This window comes from Herpailurus yagouaroundi, unplaced genomic scaffold, assembly GCF_014898765.1.
Source record: "Herpailurus yagouaroundi ecotype Mexico unplaced genomic scaffold, PumYag 139, whole genome shotgun sequence".
Lineage (NCBI taxonomy): Eukaryota > Metazoa > Chordata > Mammalia > Carnivora > Felidae > Herpailurus > Herpailurus yagouaroundi.
In genome coordinates this window covers 27,229,482-27,254,399 of record NW_024412394.1, presented here as the reverse complement: position 1 = coordinate 27,254,399, position 24,918 = coordinate 27,229,482, and the positions used below count along the sequence as shown (strand labels likewise).

The following is a 24,918-nucleotide window of genomic DNA, read 5'->3' as shown; positions in this document are numbered from 1 at the left end:
TTACCAGTAAAATTGAGCTTCCCAGGAAGTTCATGGGCAAGATCAAAGGTGCATGGATTTAAAACCCTGTGTTAAGACAATAGTATTAGTTAAGGCAAAGGCACGGAGATCTCCTCAACTAGACAAAGTACTTCTAAAAGCCTTAAGGACATAGCCTAAGTTTCACCACAAGGTACAGAGGAAATACTTCAAAGAAATATTTAGGTCTGGCAGGAAACAAGCTGAGAAAGTTACTCAGCTGCAAACAGGAACCATTAATTATGGCTGACAGAGTAGAGATTACAGAAGTACTATGGACTAGTCTTTACTATGTTTCTTCCTCCCTTTCCACCCCCTTTTGAATGTATGTCCACTGCAGTATTCTTGTCTCTGCCTCAGCTTTGTATGTTGACAATATGGGTGAGCAAAACATTTGTCATATAATTTGTAAGTCTCTGAATCAAGGAAAGCTATATTCAAATGCTGAAACAAAGGAGCTATAATCAAGTAGCCTCTTCTGCATCTGAACTTAATTTAAATAATGTTAGCCTAGATTTTAAGCCAATTCCAATGGGAGAAGACATTTATGAGTGAAAATAATATATTTTTCATATAGAGGTTGTGAGTTACAGTGACCAGTGGTTGGACTATGTCAGATAATATCTCAAACTGATCATTGAGTATTTATTTTGGTCCACTGGAGCTGACTGACTATTCTTGTCCATGTGTCTCTCTCTATGCCTACCTTGGGATTCCTTATAACATGGCAAATACAAGTGTAATCAGATTTTTTTAAGTCAGATTTTTGGAGCAGCAGTTCTCAAATAAATATGGTTTTTCCCCTCCAGCGGACATTTGGCAAAGCCTAGAACTATTTTGGGGAAGTGACAGGCATCCAGTGATTATGTTAGGAGTTGAATTGTGCCCTTCCATAACTTATATGTTAAAGTTCTGATCTCCAGTATCTTATAATGCAATCTTACTTGGCTATAGGAACATTTCAGATATAAGCAGTTAAGATGAAATCATATAGACATAGGATGAGCCTCTAATCCAATATGACTGGTGTCTTTATCAAAAGGGAAAATTGAGACACACACACACACTGAAGGAGATCACCGTGTGAAGACAAAGGCAGAGATCAGGGTGATTATTCTACAGTCTATGGTATGTCAAAGATTGCCAGCTAACCACCAGAAGCAAGGAGAGAGGCATGAAACAGATTCTCTTTCAACATCCTTAGAAGGAACCAACCCTGTCAACACCTTGATCTCGGACTTCTTACTTCCAGAATAAATTTCCACTGTTTAAGCTACCCAGTTTGTAATGAATCCCTGGAAAACTAATACAGGTAGAGTCAAGGGATACTGTAAGAACACCTTAAAATTAACAAAATAGCCTTACACAACAAAAAAGTATTTGATGAAAATGTCATTACTGCTGATATTAAGAAATCTCCTCTTAAAGTGAGTATTTTGAGAGGAAGGAACTAGAAACATCAAGTCTTTCAAGATCTGTGTCACAGAAATTGAGGAAGTAACACTTCTGCAGGGTTTCACTAGGCAAATGTTCACAGAACTCATCCAGATTGAAGAAGAGGGGTCATAGTTATTTTTCTCTGCTGTAATCTGCCATGTGAACACAAATTATTTACATTTCATTTACAAGTAAAATACACACTCTCTTCTAAGAGAAGACCCTAAAAGCATAAGCATCAGGCTTACGTTGAGATTAGAAAATGAAACTTAGAAAATTAGAAACTTAGAAAATTAGAAAATGTTTTTTACAAAAGTTACAAAAACACAAAAAAACTTAGGGTTGAATTAAAATTTAAAAATGTCTGTGCAGAAAACTGTAAAACATGGCTGAGAGAAATTAAAGTTTTATAGGGATGGAAACAATGTAACCTGATTACACATTAGAACAATGAATATGATTAAAATGATCTATGAATTAAAAGTCATGCCTGTTGTAATGTAAGAAGTGTTTCTTTTTTAAATTGGCAACTTGATTTAAAATATGAGAATATATGTACTTATAATGGCAAAAATAATCCACTGAGTGAAAGAACAAGTCTGGAGAAGTTATAATATCTGAGTTCATGAATTAATACCAAGAGATATTAGAATAGATAGATTCGGCATTAGTTTTATTAGAATAGAGTCAAGGAAGGAAAGAAAGAAGGGAGGGAATAAGAGAGGAAGGAAGGAGGGTGAGAGAGGGAGGAAGGAATGGAGAAAGGAAGAAAAATTGATTAATGAAAGTCAAATGATATTACAGAAGTAGAACCACATCTATACAATTTATTTTCAACAAAAGATCCAAAGCAATTCAGGAGGAAAATGAATGTCCTCTCAACTTGTGGTAATGGAATAAATGGATATTTATGTGGGAAAGAATGGAATTGACTTCTACCTCATACCATACACACAACATTGATTTTAGACAATCATTAATCTTTATGTAAAAACTAAAACTATAAAGCTTTGAGGAGAAAACATGGGAGATGTTCTTTTTGACCAGGAGGAAGCTTTTATTTATTAGAAAAGGCAATAGAGAACAATACCCATAAAAGAAACAAAATATAATTTAGTCTCATTAAATATAGCATTTTTACTTAGCAAAGATACCATTAGAAAATAACAAGAGGAGCATGAGAGAAAATATATGCACATATCTATCTGAAAAAGGACTAAAAAGCAGCATATACATAGAGCATCAATAATTCAATAATGTGAACAAAACAAAGCATTGAAAATAGTTTGCAAATGACTAGAACCAATATTCATAAAGGAAGATATGCAAATAAAAAATTCTTATCATCATTAATCATTGAGGAAATGCAAAATAGAACTAGAAGTGGATACTCCTCTAAAGTGCCTAAAATAAGAAAGAATTGTTTTGGAAATTGTGGACTAAATAGAACTCTTATACATTGATAATACAGATTTAAAATTATTGATAGAAAATAAAATGTAAAACATGTGGGGAAACAGGAAGTTACTTTTAAAGTTAAACGTACACCTAACATAGGAACAGCAATTGAATCCTAGGTATATAAACAAATGAATTCAAAAGATTTGTCTATAAAAAACCATTTATAGGAATGTTTGTAGCAATCTTACGCATACTTTTTCAAACCTAGAAACATGCCAAATGTCTGTCAACATAAAAATTTATAAACGAACTAGCTATAGGTACATACAGTAGGCTATTACATAGCAATAGGAAGGATCAAGCTACTAATAAACAAGAATATTTCAGACAGTATGCTTAACAAAGATGATGAGCAGAAAGGAGAATGTATTCTAAGATTCCACTTATGTTATTTCTCAAATAGGAAAAAAAAATAATAAAAGTGGTTTCCAGAGACAGGGTTCATTGGGAAGGGGAATGCAGAACATTTTCCAAGGTAATAAAAATGTTCTAAATCTTAAAGGAGTTTGTATGGACTAAAAAGTATGCATTCATTAAAAAAATATCTACTGCACACTTAAGATTTATTATGTACATTTTTATTTTTTTATTTTGAGACACAGAGAGAGAGGATGAGTAGCGGAGGGGCAGGGAGAGAGGGAGAGAGAGAGATAATCCCAAGCAGGCTCTGCATTGTCTGTGCAGAGCCCACTGTGGGACTCCAACCCATGAACCATGAGATCATGACCTTAGCCGAAGTCACGAGTTGGATGCTTAACCGACTGAGCCACCTATGCAACCCATATTCTTAATGTAAATTTTAGTAAAATACAATACCAGATAGATTTTTCATTAGTTTTGCTTAGCAGCTTTGGTTTTGGTTGGCAATTCTGTATATGTGTGTGTGTGTGTGTGTGTGTGTGTGTGTGTGTGTGTGTGTGTAATATAGACTTGAGTAAATCAGTGAATATACTGAGGATAATAGGAGTTAGATATCTCACTGGTAATGGAGGAATTTACAAATATGGAAAGAAAGAGAACTAAAAGACACTCCAATGGTATTAGCTATAAATTGGAGGTATGCACATGAATTTATGGTTCTTAATAAGTAGACATAGAAACATAAATGTGACAATTTACACGCATGTGTTATTATGTTATGCTATACTGGAATGTGCCCAGGGGTATTGGATGATTGGGTGAAGTTGCATGTGTCGCCTTGAACCTGATGTGTGTGTTTATGTTTATGTATCTGCATGTATATCTGTGTATATACATATATATGTTATATATATGTATGTGTGTTTATATCTATATACCTATGTAATATAGATAAAACCAGATTTTTATTTCTAAATATCAATCTCAATTTAAAGTGTCTGTGACATTTTAGAGAAAAGACACATTCCAAAGGAAAACATAATATAAACCATAAATATCTTTTTGCATTAATAAAAAAGCAGAACTCGAAGAAAAATGAGAATTATCAAAAGGAGCCAGCTTTTTCAATGGGTTCCCTTTGGCCAAATGTAAGAAAATTTGAGCATTAAAATAAACAATAGAGTTCATAGATTAAAAATCATTTAACACTATAATAAGTGATGCTTCAGTTCTTACATAAATGGGTAGTGGAAAAATAGACAAATAGGAGGTACAAAATGAAAACTCTTCATTATAGCAGAATATCATGTAGCAAGTATGAAAGTAATGATAAGGGTTGGAAAATCATCAGTAGTTATTAGAAATAATTGGTGGAGAATTCATAAGAGATAGGATGTGTACATAGACTTAAGATATTTGTTAAATCTAGAGGGACAAATTATAAGTTTTTATTGAAATAATATCACCAATATTGAACAAAGGAACTTAACAATGTCCCCTGAAATGATGCACTGAGGACACCATATCACTTCTGTAGTGATTCTTCCAAAAGTACATAAAGCCTGAATTTACATCATAAGATGACATCAAATGAGCCAAAAATGATGGGCCTTTTACAAAATTACTGGACTGTAATATAAAAAAAAAAAAAAAATGTCAAGTTCCAAAAAGACCAAAAAAAGATAAATAACTGTTCCAGACTAAAGATAATCACAACTAACTTTGGGATGTGAGCTTGGATTTGATGCAGACCAAAAACAAGCAAACAAAAAAACTATCTGTGAAAGATGTTAGTGGAGTTATTGACAAAATTCAAATGTGTACTGTGTGTTAAATAATAGCATTGATTTTGATAATTGTACTGTGACAATATAAGGAATAACATTGTTATTAGAAAAGGCACACTGCTATACTTAAGGGTAGATAGTCATAATATTTCCAACTTTCCCTCAAATGGCTCACAAAAATGATGATATAGATTATATATAATAGAAGTACATGTAATATATATAAATAAACATCAGAGGAATTATGAATGCAAATATAGCAAAATATAAACATTTTGTGACTGAACAAATTACTGGAGTTTTTTGTATTATTTTTAAGTTTTCATGAAAGCTTTAAACAATATTAAAATTAAAAGTTAAAAAAAATTGTCTTAATACTCCATGGTAACCACCATACACTATCAGTGTGGATAGGATGAAGTAAACAAATAACAACTAAACAACAATGCTGAATGTTTGTGAGGAGACAGAGCAACCAAAACTGTCATTAGTGGGAATAGCGGAAATGCAAAATGGTAAAGCCTGTTTGGAAAATAATTTGGCAATTTATTATAAATTAAACATACACTTATCATACAAACCAGCACTCAGGTATTTACTCAAGTAAATTGAACACTTACGTTTACACAAAAACTCAAACACAAATGTCTCTACTGCATATTTATACCTATATTCATATCCATCAAAAAACTAGAAATAACCAACATGCCTTTCGATAGATGCCTGGGTAAACAAATTTAGTATACCTATACAGTGGTATACTGCTCAGGAATTAAAAGGACCAAATTACTGATGACTTCACTGTGTAAAAGAATTAACACAAACAACATATATTGCGTGATTTCATTTATAGGACATTCAGGAAAAGGCAGAAGTTTAAGGAAAGCAGATAAGTGGTAGCCAGGAAGTTTATGGATGGGTTATTTTTAATGGGGCAGTCCAGAGATCCTTTAGGTTGATGTAATTGTTCCATATGGTACTGAGATGGGAGATGCATCAATCTATACATTTGTCAAGTTGATAGAAACGTATAGTACATAGTAAACTTTACTGTGTGCAAATTAAAAACAAAATCAACCAGGGTATTAGAGGGTGCAATCACAGAATGCAGACTATCAGAAATAAATCCAACTTCATTACATATTTATGACCTAGTCTTACGAAATGAAGAAGGGACTATCGGAGCTGACCTAAATAACTTTGAAAAACAGAGTTTGACAAGTTATAGTAAGATAAATGCCAAAAAAAAAAAAAAAAAGAAAGAAAAAAATCTAAACATAAAAGCCATATTTTGGGGTAAATTTGTTTCTCACAGAGGTAAAGTTTAGCAAGTCTGAAACTACTTTACTTGTATACTAGGGTTGAACATCTAAGTAAATAAATTATAGATAATGGGAACCAAGCTGCTCACCATCAGAAGGAAAAAACATTATAAATAAACAAGTGAGGAAGACTACAACAATATATGTGGTGATGTATTAGAGATATATGAATGGCCACTAGTTACCTGAAAGCATTTTCCAAAGTGCTAGGTAGACTTTTGGACTGTGCTGTCCTAAATAAACTTCAGATACAAGACTGTGAGTGAAATAAGTGACTAAACTCCTTTTCAATCTCCCCAAGGAGAGGCATTGAAGAATTACTAAGTGGTCATAGTAAGGTAATGACTGATAAAGAATTAGAAACAGGATACAACTTTACAAATAAAAACACATATGGCAATTTAGAGTACTTTGGGTGATAATTTGACTATCAGGAATGTATTTATGGACTAATTTTCGAAACATATTTTGTATTTGAATGACTCAAACTAGTTTTGAGACACAGGTTAAAGAATCACTGCCCTGGGTAGTCTGTTTTAAGGACTCTTCCTTTTTGTCCCATTGAACAGTTTGTAAAGTTCCATTAAAACAGTGTTACATTCAGGGGTGCCTGGGTGGCTCAGTTGGTTGAGTGTTCCACTTTGGCTCAGGTCATGATCTCACAGTTCATGGGTTTGAGCCCCACATGGGATCTGTGCTGACAGTCTGAAGTCTGCTTCAGATTCTGTGTCTCCCTCTCTCTTTGCCCCTCCCCTGTACGAGCTCTGTCTCTCTCTCAAAAATGAATAAATGTTAAAAAAAAAAAACAATTTAAAAGAAAACAGTATTACACTCAAAGACATACATCTGCTCTGTTCTCTAAAATTCAAAGTCCATGAGGTCTGTTTTTTTTTTGTTTTTTGTTTTTTTTTTGGTTTTTGTTTTTTTTTTTACTGCTTGAATGTTTAACTCATCCAGACTACCAGTCTTACACCATGTGCACCCACTATATACTTGCTAAACGAAAGAATTCTTTTTTTTCTTTTTTGGACAACTTATATCCTCTTTGGACAACTTATATATGGTTAAATAGATGAGAAGATCAGAATCAAATATTATGTATATCCCTATAGGAAAATATCTGGACTTATATATTCATTAAAACCCATTTGTTTAAAATCAATTCATTTGCATTTTCTTTGTTGCAGACATTTTACTAAGGATGACATGTGCTTTTCTTTTATATTGTTTTCAATAGATAATATCCAATTGCTTCATCTTTGGCATTTGATGGTTTATATGTTTAATGGATTTAAGGGAACTCAGGGCTCATAACATTTGTTATGGCTAAATATGTTTTATCATGTGTATATTTTGTGAGTAACACATATTGATTTTCAATGTTATGATGGACACAAATATACTCTGTAGTCTATTGAATAATTTAATCTCTAAGATATTCAGAAGAGCACTTTTGCTTGGCAATTTAAATGTGACTGAATATTCCTCGTAATGTAATAATGCTTTTCATATACAAGAAGAGTTTTATTATATAGGAGTAAGATATAGGAATTTTTTCTGCTTCTGTTTTATTCAGTGTTAGGCTTTAACCTACATTCACTACCTTTAATCACTCTAGTCAGGGATTTATGCCATGAAATTGCTGAAACCAATCATGTGACTGATAATACTCAACGAATGCCTAGAGTACAGCTTTTTTCAAGGTTATTTAAAAAGTCATTTTGGAGCACTTTCAAACAAGAGTGAATGTTAGTTCCTAGAACTTAATATTGGGGGCATTTTTAAAAGCCATGTATGTATACTTCTTACATAGAATCACCAGAATTAAAGTAATAATTTTAATCAAAACCTATGATTTTCAACTGGTAGGCAACTCAGATTAAATAAAGCAAAATGGATATTTAATTTAAGATAATTTACATGAAATTACCTAGAATTTCTTACATTAAAGAACAAGCCAACAAACATCGTTTTGAAAACCTGAAGAGCAGAGGGAGTAACAATGCACTATGAGTGAGTTCATTGAATCTGGGGCCAGATGTCCGGGACAGACAGATGGCTCCCCTACTGACATAATCAACCTATGCCACAATTACCTCATCTAAAAAAGTGGGGATAATTGCAGTACCCACTCATAGATTCTTTGTGAGGAGTTAGCATACATAAATCACTTAAAATAGTACCTAGTGTGTTTTAAGTTCTAAGTGATTGTTATTATTATAAATATTACCTAAATCATGTCTCAAGTGTTACCTTACATTGACTTTATGTACCTCATTAGTGATACAAAACTCCCTACACATACAAAGACTAGAAATATTTTCATTGCACTCTTAGCTTTATCCTTTATGTATTTACTCTGAGTAGAAGCTTACAGAAACTACAGATTTACATTTATGACTATTTTTCCAAAATAAACTTAATTTTATAAAATATGATAAAATAAGACCACCTGGGAAGCTAAAGTTGTTTACATTAAAGAAGAGGGTTGTAGTTATGTGACCTAGGAAGCTCTGAGTCTTAACTAGTATTGTGCTATTCTTCAAACTTTTAACCTTACCAACTTTTGCACTTGAGATTGTTTTTAATGGGAAAATATGTGCCATAGTTTAATCTGAAATTTGAATTTAAATGTTTTGTCACAGGAGAAAAATTCTTGAATATTTTAGTCCTGTCAGTGCCAATAAGATATATGATTGGGAAAATGGCTAGGCAAGGATCCAGACTGAATTTTTAGAATGTGTTCCTTGATAAATATTTGCTGTTCTACTTAAAAGCAAAAGATTTTGTATTATTTTAAGCGACCTCCCCAATAATATTCAATGTTGTGTCCCAAGCTTGCCTGTTCTTCAATGAACTGAGAGTCAGCATCTTGAAGTTTGTACATGGGATGAAAATATACAGTACTAAAAATGTAATTTTGCAAACAAGCAACTTCCTTTTATATTTTATCTCAACATACCATTGAAGGTACTATTGCTGCTGCAGATATAAAATAAGCTTGACTATTAAAGGTACTGTCATTGTCGATATAAGGTTGTTGGTTATTCCCAGGTTAAATGTCAACTTCTTTTGTGTTCAATAATCTGTGTTTTGTAGGGTTTCTCCTTTTGGGACTTTTTTTTTCCACTTCAGTGTGACATCTGGTTTAAAGGTGGTTTATGTAATATCATGGCTTAGAGGAAATTGTTTCATTTGTGTGTTGTACCTGAGTTTTCTCTGGCTTCTATTGAAGTTTCTCATAGTGCTTGATCTGTTTGCCCTTTTCTGCCATTGTACCACCCTCTGCTGAGAGACCAAGATTGATGTAAATTGTGGTCCATTCGCTTTCCTTGTTCATTGTAAGATCATTCTCTCATTCTCTCAAGCTCACCTCACCACCCTGCACTTCAGGGATTCCCTTTAGCTTTCACTGCTGCTAAATTTATCATCGCTATCAAGATCAGTGGTTCAGCCCTTCAGACCTTTGCTAAAAAATCATTTCACCCATGCCTACAGAAAGCCACATACCAGGGTCATAATGGACTGCGATGAACAATTACATGCCAACAGATTGGATAACTTAGAAGAAATGGATTAATTTCTAGAAACACATAACCTACCAAGACTGCATCATAAAGAAATAGAACATTGAATAAACCAATGAATAAAGAGAGTGAACTAGTAATCAAAAACCTCCTACCAAAGGAAAGCCCAGGACTAGATGCTTTCATGGTGAATTTTACTGAGGGTTGAAAGAAGAATCTTTCTCAAACTCTTCCAAAAAAAAAAAAAAAAAAAAAAAAAAAAAAAGAAACACTCCAAAACCTATTTTAAAAGGCAAGTATTACCCTGATATGAATGTCAGATAAGGTCACTACAAGAAAATAAAATTATAAGCAAATATCCCTGATCAGTTGAATTCTTAATTGTATATGGTATCTGTTCTTCCCTTAATCAATTAATTAATGAATTGACCTAAGGGTGACCAACCAAAGTTTAACAGGAATAGCAGTTAATATATTAAAAAGATAATATTACCCTGTTATATTTCAGTAGCTTTATTGACATATAATTCATATATCATAAAATTCACAAGTTTATGCAATTCAGTGGATTTTAGCATATTCACAGATTTGAGCAACCATCATTGCAACCTAAATTAAGAACATTTCATCACCTTGGGGCACCTGGGTGGCTCAGTCAGTTAAGTGACTGACTTTGGCTCAGGTCGTGATCTCACAGTTCATGGGTTCAAGCCCCGCATCGGGCTCTGTGATGACAGCTCAGAGGATGGAACCTGCTTCAGAATCCGTGTCTCCCTCTCTCTCTGCCCCTCCCCTGTTCCTGCTTTCTCTCTCAAGAATAAATAAAAGATTTTTAAAAAAAGAACATTACATCATATCTAAAAGAAACTCTGTACCTATTAGCAGTCACTCTTCATCTCTCTCCCCAACCCTAGGCACCCACCAGTCTATTTTCTTCCTCTGCAGATTTGCCTATTCTAGACATTTAATATAAATGGAATGTGATGTGATCTTTTGTAGCTGGCTTCTTTCACGTAGCATGATTACCAATAACGTAGTATTTCTGACAGTTTTGCTATCTTTAATATGTCATATCTTTTTTGTTCTTTTATCTTCAATTATTCTCTTCTTTTTGTATAAAATATTTACTTTTTTTAAATTTTTAAAATCTTCATTTATTTTTAAGAGAGAAACAGACAGAGTGTGAGTGGGGAAGGAACAGAGAGAGAGGGAGACAGAATCCAAGGCAGGTTCCAGGCTCTGAGCTGTCAGCACAGAGCCCAATGCAAGGCTTGAACTCACAAACTGTGAGATCATGACCTGAACTGAAGTTGGATGCTTAACTGACTGAGCCTCCCAGGCGCCCCATAAAATAAATATTTTCTAGTGTATGTTTTTGATTCCTGTCTTCACAGTCTTAACCACACACTTTATTATGTGGATGACTGAATTTTTTTTGTAAAATGGATGGGACAAAAAAATAACAGGACAAAGGTACTGAAAGTGTGATGAGACTGGATTAAGACCTGATGTTTGTTTCTATTTCTTTAGCAACACAGGTGAAGAAAGGGCACCTTCATGGCTCAGACTTCAGTTCGGGTCATGATCTCGTGGTTCCCCCGCCTTGGGCTCTTGTGCTGACAGCTCAGAGACTGGGGCCTGGTTTGGATTCTATGTCTCCTTCTCTCTCTGCACCTCCCCTGCTCACACTCTGTCTGTCTGTCTCTCTCTCTCTCTCTCTCTCTCTCTCTCTCTCTCAAACGTAAATAAACGTTTTAAAAAATTATGAAAAAAAAAAAGAAACACAGGTGAAGAAGAAAGCAAAGGAGGAGTTAAGAATAATTAGTTCATGTTTCTATGGGGGTCTGTAGCTCCATAAAGAATTTTATTATAAAAGAGTAAAATATACCTATTTGATAGACATTATTGTCAATGGATTTATCTTAATGTAAAATGTACAGTGTTTTTTTTTTAATTTTTTTAATGTTTATTTTTCAGACAGAGACAGAGCATGAATGGGGGAGGGGCAGAGAGAGAGGGAGACACAGAATCGGAAGCAGGCTCCAGGCTCTGAGCCATCAGCCCAGAGCTTGACGCAGGGCTCGAACTCACGAACCGTGAGATCGTGACCTGAGCTGAAGTCAGACGCTCAACTGACTGAGCCACCCAGGCGCCCCAAATTTAGTGTTTTAAAATAAATCTTAATGCAGAAATTATTGGGTTAAAAGAATTATATCACCCTTTTCTGCTTTGGTATCACATTATCTTACATCTTTGCCATTTTTCCAGTTTGTATGCAATTGAGATAATCTAATACAACTTATTTTTTAATTTCCAAAATTGAAAATGATATAATAAATAAAAGTAAATTTTCTTTTTTGTACCTATATATTTTTTTAAATAAAACTTAAGCTAAGATTGCAAAAAAGTCAAAAAAATTGTAATACAGTAAAAAAACATTAAAAACATTAATATATTAAAATACGTTAAAATGATACATATGTTTTTTTTTTTTTTTCTGGTGCTCAATCACACAAGGAATTGTAACTACATGAGGAGATATGTTAGTAAGCTTAACCACAGTAATCATCTCACTATGTATATCAAGTCATCATGTTGTACACCTTAAATATGCAGATCTTCCTCAACTCACAACGGGTTTATGTTCTGATAAACCTACTGTAAGTTGAAAATATCATAAGTAAAAAATGCATGTAATACACCTAAGCTAATGAACATTGTAGCTTAGCCAAAGACGCTTTAAATGTAGTCAGAATAATTATTAATCTTTAGTTGGGCAAAATCACCCAAGGCAAGCTTATTTTATGATAAAGTGTTGACTATCTCCTGTAATTTACTAAATACTGTAATGAAAGTGAAAAACAGAATAGTCGTATGGGTACAGAATGGTTGCAAATATATCAATTGTTTATCCTCACCATCATTGGCTGACTGGGAGCTGAGGCTGGCTGCCAACGCTCAGCTTCACAGAAGTGTATCATACTGCATATTGCCACCCCCAGGAAAAGATAAAAATTCAAAATTTGAAGTGAAGTTCTACTGAATGCATATCACTTTGCACCACTGTAAAGTTGGAAAATCATAAATGAAGCCATAGTAAGTCAGGGACCATTTATATATGATTTTTATTTAAATTTTTTAAATTATAAATTCTAAAATATAACCAATACTTGTAAAATACATCTATATCATTGGCCACTAATACATGAGGATTCTGGGAAGATAAATGAGGAAATTTCTGAGAATTATGAGAAAAAATGTGGTTGTTTCCATTGTTCTGTCTCGCTGATCACTAACTTTGAGAATTAATCAAATCTTCAAAAAGTATAATTATACTTCAAAGTATAATTGGGAGCTGTGATTCTGGGCATTTGGGAGACAGAAAGAGAGAAGATGGAGATGGAGGAGAAAGAGAGAGGAAGAGAATATCTCCCCAGAAAAATCAGTGCCCTGATTTCATTAGTCTACATGAAATTTCTGATGGTAAATAATTACAGACCTCCCTGGTCATTCACAAGGCACAAAAATATTTATTACCACCTTAATGTTCAGTAAAGACAGACAGTGTCCTATAGTTCTTCTGTTTAGTAAGCATTGTTTCTCCTGTGCAATTTGGATAATAGACTTATAATGGATTTTAAGAGAATATAAAGAGCACATCTTTAATATTTCAATGTATGCTTCATGAAGAACTACTCTCTTTACTCAATACATATCCCTATAACTCTCTGCAGAGACAAGAGTTTACACTGTCCAGGTTGATCCTTTCAAGTCTTTGTTGCAGATTGTAAAAGTCGGAGGACTTGATTTCTCTTTCTTGTATTTTTGTAGTGGATGCCACCATGCCTTTATTACTGTCATTTACACCTCCTATATGACACCTCCTAACAGAAATGTAACCTAACCTAACCTGTTATTTACTATTTATAACATTGTTTTTTTTATAAATATCTGAATTCTGCTATCACTGAAGAATTTTTAAGCATTTTTCTTTAAGTTTATCTAAATCGTCATAAAAAATTCAAACCACTGGACTAATATAGACTCATATTATGAGCATGTTTAGCATTTTCACATTTTCATAAACATCTACATCCACTCAAAGCTTCCAAAACAGTATTTTCCTTTGAGTTTAACAATATCATAGAGAACTTGATACTAAAAGTGATTCATACACTTGGAAGTAGCATACTAATTTGATTGATGCAAATTTCAATTAGAGGAAAAATAGTTCAGTTAAACATACATTTCTACCACCAGTGCAACTTCAGTTGGAACATAAGCATTTGGGATTTTGTAAATTGACGACACAGTTGTAAAAGGAAACTAATGAAAATAGGTTTTTAATTTTTCCCACCAACTATGTATGCAAATAAAATGCATATTACCATGGCTTCTCCATTTTAAATTGTGTCAACAAAATACAGTTTTCAGCAAAATAAAACCTCAGGTAAAATATAAACATTATGCATACATTTTTAAGTACAACTTGGAAATGCAATGTAATTCTTACTGTGAACAGGCTTAGTATACTTCATTACCACTTTTTAAGGAAGGATTTTAAAGACTTCTTAATGCACATAGGTCCAAATCCTATGGACCGAAAAGCATTTTATGATCTTGTCCCAAACTAAGAGATATTATTTAAAATTTGTGAATTTCATTTAACTCATCCCCACCTTTATAAGATATTAACATCATTTTTTTTAATTCCAGTGTAGTTAACACACAGTGTTACATTAGTTTCAGATGTGCAATATAGTGATTCAACAATTCTGTACATTACTCAGTGTTCATCATAAGTGTACTTTTAATCCCCATCACCTATTTCACGCATCCTCCCCGACCACTTCCTTTTTGGTAACCATCAGTTTGTTTTCTATGGTTAAATGTCTCTTTTTTGGTTTATCTCTTTTTGTCTTTGTTCATTTCTTTCATTTCTTAAATTCCACATATGAATGAAATCATAGGGTATTCGTCCCTCTCTAAGTGACCTGTTTCACTTAACATTATACTTTCTAAATCCATTCGTATTGTTGCAAATGGCAAGATGTCATCTTTTTTATGTTTTATGGCTCAGTAGTAATATTCATATATATATTCATATATATATATTCATATATTCATATATATTCATATATATATTCATACATATATTCATATATATATGTATATATGTATATATAGTAAAATCTGGGATTCTGGGATTGTGAGTAACTTGTTTATTTCTAATAAATTTTAACTTGATAAATGAGCAATGTCTTGCAATATGAGTAGTACGTGATGTTGAGCGTCACATGATCACAACTGAGCCAATGGTTCTTTCTCTCTCTTGCTGCAGGATTGTGGGGATCATCTCCCATGCTCAGAAGCTCAGTCTCAGGCGGTGGTGTTTGGCAGAAATAGAACATAGGAAGGTGCCAAGAATTGACGCTAGTGGATTTTTTTGTCACTTCAAAGCACCTATGGATAGTCCTTTGCTTTTCCATATAAGAGAAAGCTTAGGAATGCTTTGCTTCATTCTAGGTCAGGCTGCCTGCAGATATAGATCCTTTCCTCTGCTACTGTATTGTCAGTTACATTAAATACATTGTATGACAAGAGTTTATTAATACTGTACTATAGTCAGCATTGGTGCAAGTGTATACAATGGCCCCCATGAAGAAAAAGGATGAAAAGAAAGGCGATAAGAAGGAGATGATTATGGTGGAAGTTAAGAAGGAAATCATCGAGAGGTACTAACAAAGTATGTGAGTGGACGAAATTGCAAGATTTATAAGAAGTCTACATCTGCACCTCATCTGCAGAGGAGGAGAAAAAGGCTGAGGAATTCCTTATTTCAAATGAGGTTAGGGAGATGTGTAAAATATGGAAAAGAGTGCAAACTTTTGTATAAATGCACCACCCGAATAAGGCTGTAGCAGTGCAAATGATGAATGTGTTTAATGACAACACAATGTCCCATTTCCACAAAATCCTCAAAAAGAGGCAAAAGCAAGTGTCATTGGATAGGTTCTTTGTTAAAGTTGCATGAATAGAAAAAAGATTCCATTGAGCCAATAGACAGCACTGATTCCTGTAGTGTTTTGTATTCTTTGTGTACCTATTGGTAGTGAAATTACTAGATCATGGTAATTGTATTTTTAATTTTAGAGGAATATCCAAATTGTTTTCTACAGTGGCTGCACCAGTTTGCATTTTCACCAACAGTGCACAAGGATTCCTTTTTCTCCACATCCTTGCCAACCTTGTTTCTTGTGGGTTTTTTTGTTTGTTTGTTTGTTTGTTTGTTTTTGTTCTGTTTTGGTTTTTTTAGTCATTCTGAGAGGTGTGGAGTGTTTTCTCATTATGGTTTTGATTTGCATTTTCCTCATGATTAGTGATATTGAGCATCTTTTCATGTGTCTGTTGGCCATCTGTATGTCTTCTTTGGAGAAACATCTGTTTATGTCTTTGGTCCATGTTTTAATTGGATTATTTGTTTTGGTTGTTGAGTTGCATAAGTTCTTTATATATTTTGGATACTAACCTTTTATCAGATACGTCATTTGCAAATATCTCCTCCTATTCTGTAGGGTGTCTTTTAGTTTTGTTAATTGTTTCCTTTACTGTGCAGAAGTTTTTTATTTTGACGTAGTCCTAATAGTTTATATTTGCTTTTGTTTCCCTTGCCTCAGAAGACATATCTGGAAAAATGTTGCTACAGTTGATGTCAGAGAAATTACTGCCTGAACTTTCTCATAGGATTTTTATGGTTTCAAGTCTCACATTTAGGTCTTCAGTACATTTTGTATGTATTTTTCTGTATGTATAAGAAAGTGGTCCAGCCTCATTCTTTTGAATGTAGCTGTCCAGTTTTCCCAGCATCATTTGTCGAAGAGACTGTCTTTTAACATTGGATATTCTTTCCTGATTTGTCAAAAATTATTTGACCATATAATTTTGGGTTTATTTCTGGGTTTTCTATTCTGTTTCCTGGATCTATGTGTTTACTTTTGTGCCAGGACCATACTGTTTTGCTTACTTTAGTTTTGTAGTGTATCTTGAAATCTGGAATTGTGATACCTCCAGTTTTATTCTTTTTCAAGATTTCTTGGGCTATTTGGGTTTTTTTCTGGTTCCATACAAATTTTTGTATTATTTGTTGTAGTTCTGTGAAAAATGCTGTTGGTATTTGGATATGGACCACATTAAATGTGTAGATTGCTTTGGGTAGTACAGACATTGTATCAATATTTGTTCTCCCAGCCCAAGAGCATGTGATATCTTTCGTTTTTATGTGTTTCAACTTCAATTTCTTTCATAAATGTTTTATAGTTTTCAGAATACATCTCTTTCCTTGGTTAAATTTATTTATAGGAATTTTATAATTTCTACTGTCCTTGTAAATGAGATTGTTTTCTTAATTTCCTCTCCCTTCCAGGTAATCGGAATGCCTTTCACTTCTTTTAAAGTCACACCTTATTTTGTCAGAGCTTCCCAAGATAATCTCTCTTTTCATTGACTCAAAGTCATCTGATCAGGTGACTTTAATTATTTCCACAAATCCTTTCTGCCATATAATGTAATATAATCATGGGAGTGATATTTTATTACATTCTCAAATCTCACCCATACTCAAAAGGAGAGGATTCTACAGGTCATGTACCCTGCGGGTGGGGATCATGGAGGGCATATTAGAATTCCTCCTGCTATGGTGATTCTTTAACATGAGAAATTGACCACATTTACCACTTATTGTACTGCATTGATTTACTTGCTTGTATGAGCCTTCATTGTTTATAACCCAACTTCTACCTCATTGTTCATCACCTAGTAGGGGTTCATTAAGTATTTATATAGTGAATTAATAATATACAAATCATAGTATTCACGGTGCAGTATTCAAGGTACAGTGAACATAGTATTCAAGGTACAGTGAACCCCTGAGTATTCTGTAAAAGAGAATATCATGAGTGATTTCTCAAATATGAGTATAAATTACTGTTCGGCAATCTAATGGATTATATGCATGCAACTATTTATGAAAGAGACAAGCTAAATTAATTTCTCACGAGCAAAGCAAAACACCTATTCTCACAATTAAATATTTAGAAGTAGGTAATTAGAAAGAAGGGTATGCATGAGAACTTTTTGTTAAGGATAATTCATTGTTTTATGTGTTTCTGGTGAATGTTGTTCGATGTCATTTCTCTTATTTTGCAAAGAAAATACTTTCATTATGATAAAATAGTATCTAGGAATGCACCATTTGCAATATACTTCAATTTCTTAATGTTTTAAGGAGAAGGAACAGGTCTTGTTCCTATTTGAATTCTCCACACTATACTATAGCTCTTGAAAAAATAAAACCACTTAATAGATGTTTTAATTTAAGGAACTACTTATTTTTATGCTCTTTGGAAGTAGTTTTTATTTTTACTTCTTTCACTGTATTTGGAACTTGAAGCATTGTGTGTTCAATTTAGTACAGTTTCTTTTGCTCTTATTTTATGGGCACTAACTATATTAAGTCTTTCACTATTATACATTGCTGATATCTTCAGCAGTTGCTAGGGTTGTCTTACCTTTTTTCTTGTTATCAAGAAAAGAAGTTGGGAGAACCATAGGCATCCTGAGGTTTTAGAATTTCTCCAACTACCACTGTAGTTCAAAAACTTTGAAAGCTTTCTCTCTTATCCCAGTTCATTTTATCATCCCTTCATCCCTATAGTTGTGAAGTTACTAATAAAATCTGAGCAGTTAAAGGACTTATGGTTGCTGGATATGTTCTTCTCTCAGGTATTCACCAAGGCACTTTTAGAAGCCTTAGAAGTATACATATATTCTACATGTTTGGTGAATGAATGCTATTATTTAAAAACTTGCCAAATAGTTAATATACAAATATTTTTATTATGTCTGGAAAACTGACACCTGAATAATGATTTTGCTTTGTTGAACAACTTAATGCTGTTTATGCTTCACTTTTTACATTACCTTGGGTCAGCCATCTTACTTATATCTCCAAATACTTCTATATATTTTACCCAATGACAATTGCTTTATGTAGATACATCCTCTGAGTAAAATTTAAAACTTAGTTTCAGGGCTGAGGTGTTACTCAAGATTAAAGCCTTATCAAAATGTTCTTTTTTCATTGTTTACTTATTTTGAGTATAGCAACAAATCTATCAAGAAAAGCTTATAGTGATAGCAGCCTCCAGGGTACAAAAAACAAAACAAAACACAGGGAGCATCAAATCATCAATAATGTACTTTTTTAATTGCAATGTCTTCAGAGAACATTGTTGAACAAGAGGTATGAAGTATGAAGAAACAAAATAGGGTTTTAAAAAATGCTGTCACTTAACATTGCTGCCTGCTGGTACTTTGTTAGATGAAGCATAGAAATCATAAATAACATTTCTTTCTTAAATTGTAATGTAGAGAGAGAGAATCACAATGATAATATCGAAGAGAATTATGAATCTTTGCCTAGAGACTAAGTTGAATCCATTTATGCAGACAAATGCCAAGCAACTGACAGCAGTCGGGGGGATTTGTTCATTAAGTAAACACTGACACTCTGATTCTTTCCTTTCAGGTTCTTCTTGTGATTTGGAGCCTTGTGAGGCTAGTAATCCTTGTGAGAGTGGAGCTGTGTGTGGAGAGACAATGGATCTGGAAATGTCTCCTCTTGGGTACCAGTGTCCATGTGGGAAAGGCTTTGCAGGTCCACACTGTGAGATCAATGTCAATGAGTGCAGTTCCAGCCCTTGCCTGCACGGTTATTGCTATGACAGTGAGTTCACTCAGCCGCAGCAATTCCTGTAGAGTAGTCCAACTTAGAATCTGACATAGTAATGAAATAACTCAGTATGCAACCTTGATTATTTACTGACTTTATCCTGCCCTGAATATCAAAGCCAACCCCGTTATTTTCACAAAACACCCCCACATCTGATGAATTCATTTATATTTTTATAAGTCATAATGGTAGCAAATGAGAAAATGTAATGAGATGTGACTTCTATGTTCTAATGTTAGAATTAGCCTTTCTTTCCTTTATTTTTAATGGTAGGTTTTTAAGAGTGTTTATTTGTAGGTAGGGGAAGCACTATTTTCAGTGACTTAAAACAAATCATTATTTTATCCCATCTATTACACACACACACACACACACACACACACACACACACACACACATTTCCTCCCACCAGAATATGTATTCCTTTAAATTTACAGAGGAAAAAGAAGATGATAGGAAGAACAGGAAAAATCAGAGGTATGAAGGGGAGAAAGAAAAAAAAAATACTGGGTATTATAACATGGATTTTGGGGCACCTGGGGTGGCTCAGTCAGTTAAGCAGCTGTTGATTTCAGCTCAGGTCATGATCCCAGTGTTTGTGAGTTTGAACCCCGAATCGGGCTCTGTGCTGACAGCAGTGAACCTAATTTGGGTCTTCTGTCTTCCTCTTTCTGTACGCCCCCTCCCTTTCTCTCAAAAATAAATAAACATAACATTTTTCAAAACATAGATTTAGCCATGGAAGAACCTACCTAAGATGGGTAATTTTTATGGAGACACAGGCAAAATGGCACAAAATAGCTCCGTGAAATGGATGTGGCTAAGGGGCATTAAGAGGAAAGAAAGAGCTAGAAGGATGTTGACAAAAAGCTGTCCATCTTATTTTGTTTTATTTTACCTCTTTAAAATATATTTTTATGTGATCCCTCAGTAAATAGATAATGTAATCAAGGAAAAAAACACATTTTAATAGAAAGTCATTTTATTTTGAAATGGTATAATTCACTGAATTATGAATTAATTTTCTTTAAACCAATGCTTTGCAAATGTATGACATTAAGGAATATAACTCACTTTTTTCAAATTAAGTGAGGCAGCCCAAGTTTAAAATAACAGGTAGTAGTGGGGCCCTTGCAAACTGGAATATCTATGTAGATATTAATGTAGAATTAACTCTTCTAACACATATGGAAGCTAAGCAAGATACATTTTGGGGCTGTGGGCCACCTATTTGCTACTCCTGATTTGAACCGACATTACCATCATTTTTCTCTTTTCTTTTTTTTTCTTCTTTCAGATTTTGTCACTTTAAAAATTGTATTTTTAAGAATACAAAAAATACAGGGGCGCCTGGGTTGCTCAGTCGGTTGGGCGTCCGACTTCGCCTCAGGTCATGATCTCACAGCTTGTGAGTTTGAGCCCCGCGTGGGGCTCTGTGTTGACGGCTCAGAGCCTGGAGCCTGCTTCTGCTTCTGTGTCTCCCTCTCTTTCTGCCCCTCCCCCACTCACACTCTTTCTGTCTCTCTCTCTCAAAAATAAATAAACATTAAAAATTTTTTTAAAGAATATAAAAAATGGTATTTTCAAATTACCTTGAAATAAATCACTATTATCATATTTCTGACCTCAGGCCCATAGGTATTTGGGGATGCTGGGAATGACTTTTCAATTTCTGATGTTCACTACAAAATAAGGAAGGGACAGGATGGTATGCCTGGGAGAGTGGTTAGCAACATTTTTAGATCTGGGTAGCCCTAGAATAACGGTTATATATGGTTATATATAGGGCAGTTCTGATATATTCCGAGTGACCTATATTTATAATATTCATATGATTTTTGTAAGTTGTGGTGAGCATCAGCTATTGTATGGAAGTGTTGAATCACACTGTTGTGCACCTGCAACTAATATCACACTGTATATTAACTATATGGAATTTAAAAACTTAAAATAATAATAATAATAATAAAAAAGGTCTAAAATATTTTAAATCATAATTCCTTATACAATAACAAAATATACTTTTAAATATGCTACTTATAATACAGTGCTACCTATTAAAATTTTGGAGGTAATATATAATGTATTATGGAAAATGTAAACCTTGGATACCTGATACATTAATCTGTTTCATAATAGAATGATCCATAGTATAATTTGAGATTTAACTACCAGAGAACCAAAACATTTATTAAAAATTAGATCGTACATGTTAATAGCTATCAGCTTAATTCTAAGACATTATATTCTTAATATTTTCTCAAAAATAAAATAATTTGGTAAGCCAAAATTCCTGATTCAGTATTTATTACATGACTGTATGTGAGAAATAATTATTAAAATGTAAATATGCAATTTTAACTTTCAAACGAGTTTATTCACCATATTGGCAATACATTATTAAAATATCTCTGTATTTTCACCATGAAGTTTTGTCATATCGAAGCTTTGATTCAGTACAACTAATATATGATGTTTGGTGTATATTTAAATATTTTTAAGTATAAAAATACATCCAGAATCATACAGGGCTTATCTGATGAAAATTTCAATTCAAATCAAGAATGTGGAATAGTTATAAAGAAGAACTAATAAAAACAGTGACTGTATTTTCTGGTAAAAACAATAAAACCAAACCAGGTAATATTCTTAAAAAGTATTCCCTAATAAAATGTTGATAAGTTACCACATAGCCCATAGTTAACAAATTAGATGTGGGGGAAAAAACATTTTTATGTTTCTTTGGTTTAAATTTTAAACAATTATGTATGTACGTTTGTTTATTTATTTCCCCTGTAGTATCCAATTGAATTCCCTAAGCTCTCATGTGCTTCTTTTCTTAGCTTCTTAGCCCAGAATAGTCAACATTCAGAAAGCGTATTTCTTGATAATAAAAGCAAACTTTATTTCCTAACAATAATCTCTTTCAGACAGAGATTTGCTAATTTAAATGTCTCTATTGTTGTTGTTTTTCTTTTAAAATAATTCATCAATCTGCATAGAGAATATTTCTATCTACACAGAAAGTTAGTTTGACTCTGGTTTTTTGTCACTTGCCAATTTGCATCAGTATCCAGACTTGAATTTATAATCATTAACATTTTTAAATACCATTATGATTGATGATACTTTACAATGTCTTAATTACATGTAACATTTAATTTTAATTTGTTAACATATATAATGCCATCTATAATATATAAGGAAGCGTAACTGATCTCATCTTTCTCATTAATTTATTTACAACTCTACTTGTATATTTATTAATTATTTTGATTCAGTGAGATGTTAAAAATTAGAACGCTATGTTACATAAAAAAAGTAAAATAAAATCCTCTCCAGAGGGCTGCCATTCTTGTGTCTCCCTTGTCTCTTCTTGACAGCTGTGGACTGATTTTCTTTAAAGGCCCAGGTACAAGTGCTGTACAAAAGCATGGCTGCAGACAGAAGTCTAGAAGCCAGCTAACTACCACACAATGTCTTGAAAATGCTGTTGCCACCCAGGACCTCAACACTTAATGAAAGCAATAGCAGATACATGCACAGAAGCAGAGTGGCAGTGTAGATTACACGCTAAGTCTCAGGAATAATGAAGAACCCAGGGACTGACTAAAAGCAGCCATAAATCCTTGCCTGCTCTAACTGCAATTCATACTGTCACCACTTCCTTGAGATGCTTCCGAGACCGTTCTTTTTCTATCGTTAATGATAAAATAGAGGACGGATTCTGATTATTACTTTTAAAAGATCATGATGAAATGTGAAAGCTCTTTTTAACTAAGGCTTAAGTGGTTGAATATCAACTTTCAGACATACCCACTTTAATGTAACTTGTCACACACACACACACACACACACACACACACACACACACACTTTAACGACCAGTTAACTTCTTGTGTATTAAACCTAAAACAGTCCAGGAAAAGTTGATTGATGTAAAAGTAGCCTATTTATCATAGGTATTGTTTACTGATGAGACAGAGAGACAGAGAGAAGGAAGAAGAAGAAGAAGATGAAGAAGAAGAAGAAGAAGACGACGACGACGACAACGACGATGACGACAAAAGCGGAGGAGGAGGAGGAGGAGGAGGAGAAGGAAGAAAGAAGAAGAAAATTGGATATTTTCATTGTTGCTTTGCGAACTTATCAAATGTTTATTGTGATGGTTCTAATTTCAAATTAAAGTTTTAAGCTAAATAGAACTGAGCAAAATAGTTACTTAGAAAATATTGTAGAGAGCTGTGAATTCACATTTTCTTTGGTTAAAAGTGAAATGTATTTAGTTTAATACAACATTCTTTAGAATGATTAGCATTACCCATACCATTATTAAAGACATATTATTTTCTCTTCTCTCTTGTTCTCAGTGGTTAATGGCTTCTCCTGCTTATGCAAACCGGGTTTTGCTGGCCTGAGATGTGAACAGGACACTGATGACTGCATCTTGAATGCCTGTGAGCACAATTCTACCTTCAAAGATCTGCATCTCGTTAGTATCCATGAATATTATTAATGTACCTTAATGTGGGCAGCATAAATTAACCCATACAAATATATTTAGCATTTGTCTATATGTCATGTTGAGATATACATATATATGTATACATATATATGCTGATTAAGATTAGGAAAAAGAAATTCAAACAATATTATTTTAACTTAATAGTAATAAAAAGGTGTTCTATCCACTCCTATGTATAGTTGATGTAAATATTATAAAGCAACAGTTTCATTCTTTGGATTTACAATTCTTAGTAATACTGAATTTCTGTTAAATTTCAGAATTATTCTAAAAATGATGTTAGTCTTATATGTACCTACTTTTATATAATTCAAGGTATTTTATATATTTCATTGACATTTATAATCTTAAATTTCATTTTGCTTTCTATCTTGTGTTGTATACTTCCATCAACTCCTTCATTCATCTGTGTTGGTGCTGTCCCTTCAGTACATATCCATTTGTCATCACCTTTGTCATAAGCATGTGCCATTCTGCCTTAAACGGACTGTGACACAGTTGGCAAATCAATGGGATCCCTTCAGGCTTCTCATTTATCAGAAAGCCTGACATAAAAAATATCTACTCAAGGTGGCTTCACTGACTGGCTTCAGAAAATAAATGACATACAACACAGGTTAATGCTTCAATACTAGTACAGGCTTATAGTTTATCCTTTAGCAACAAAGCTGATTTTCACAAAGGACTACCA

At 33.4% G+C, this 24,918-nt stretch overlaps 1 protein-coding gene across 1 annotated transcript in view; it reads left to right on the top strand.

Annotated features, from left to right (window-relative positions):
• LOC121030036 (protein eyes shut homolog) overlaps nt 1-24,918 on the top strand; it is a 482,117-nt gene that overhangs the window by 76,153 nt on the left and 381,046 nt on the right. Inside the window, exons 2-3 of the mRNA XM_040474598.1 lie at nt 19,499-19,696; nt 24,073-24,194. Coding sequence (XP_040330532.1) covers nt 19,570-19,696; nt 24,073-24,194 — 249 coding nt within the window. The 5' untranslated portion in view covers nt 19,499-19,569. The remainder of the gene's footprint in view (nt 1-19,498; nt 19,697-24,072; nt 24,195-24,918) is intronic.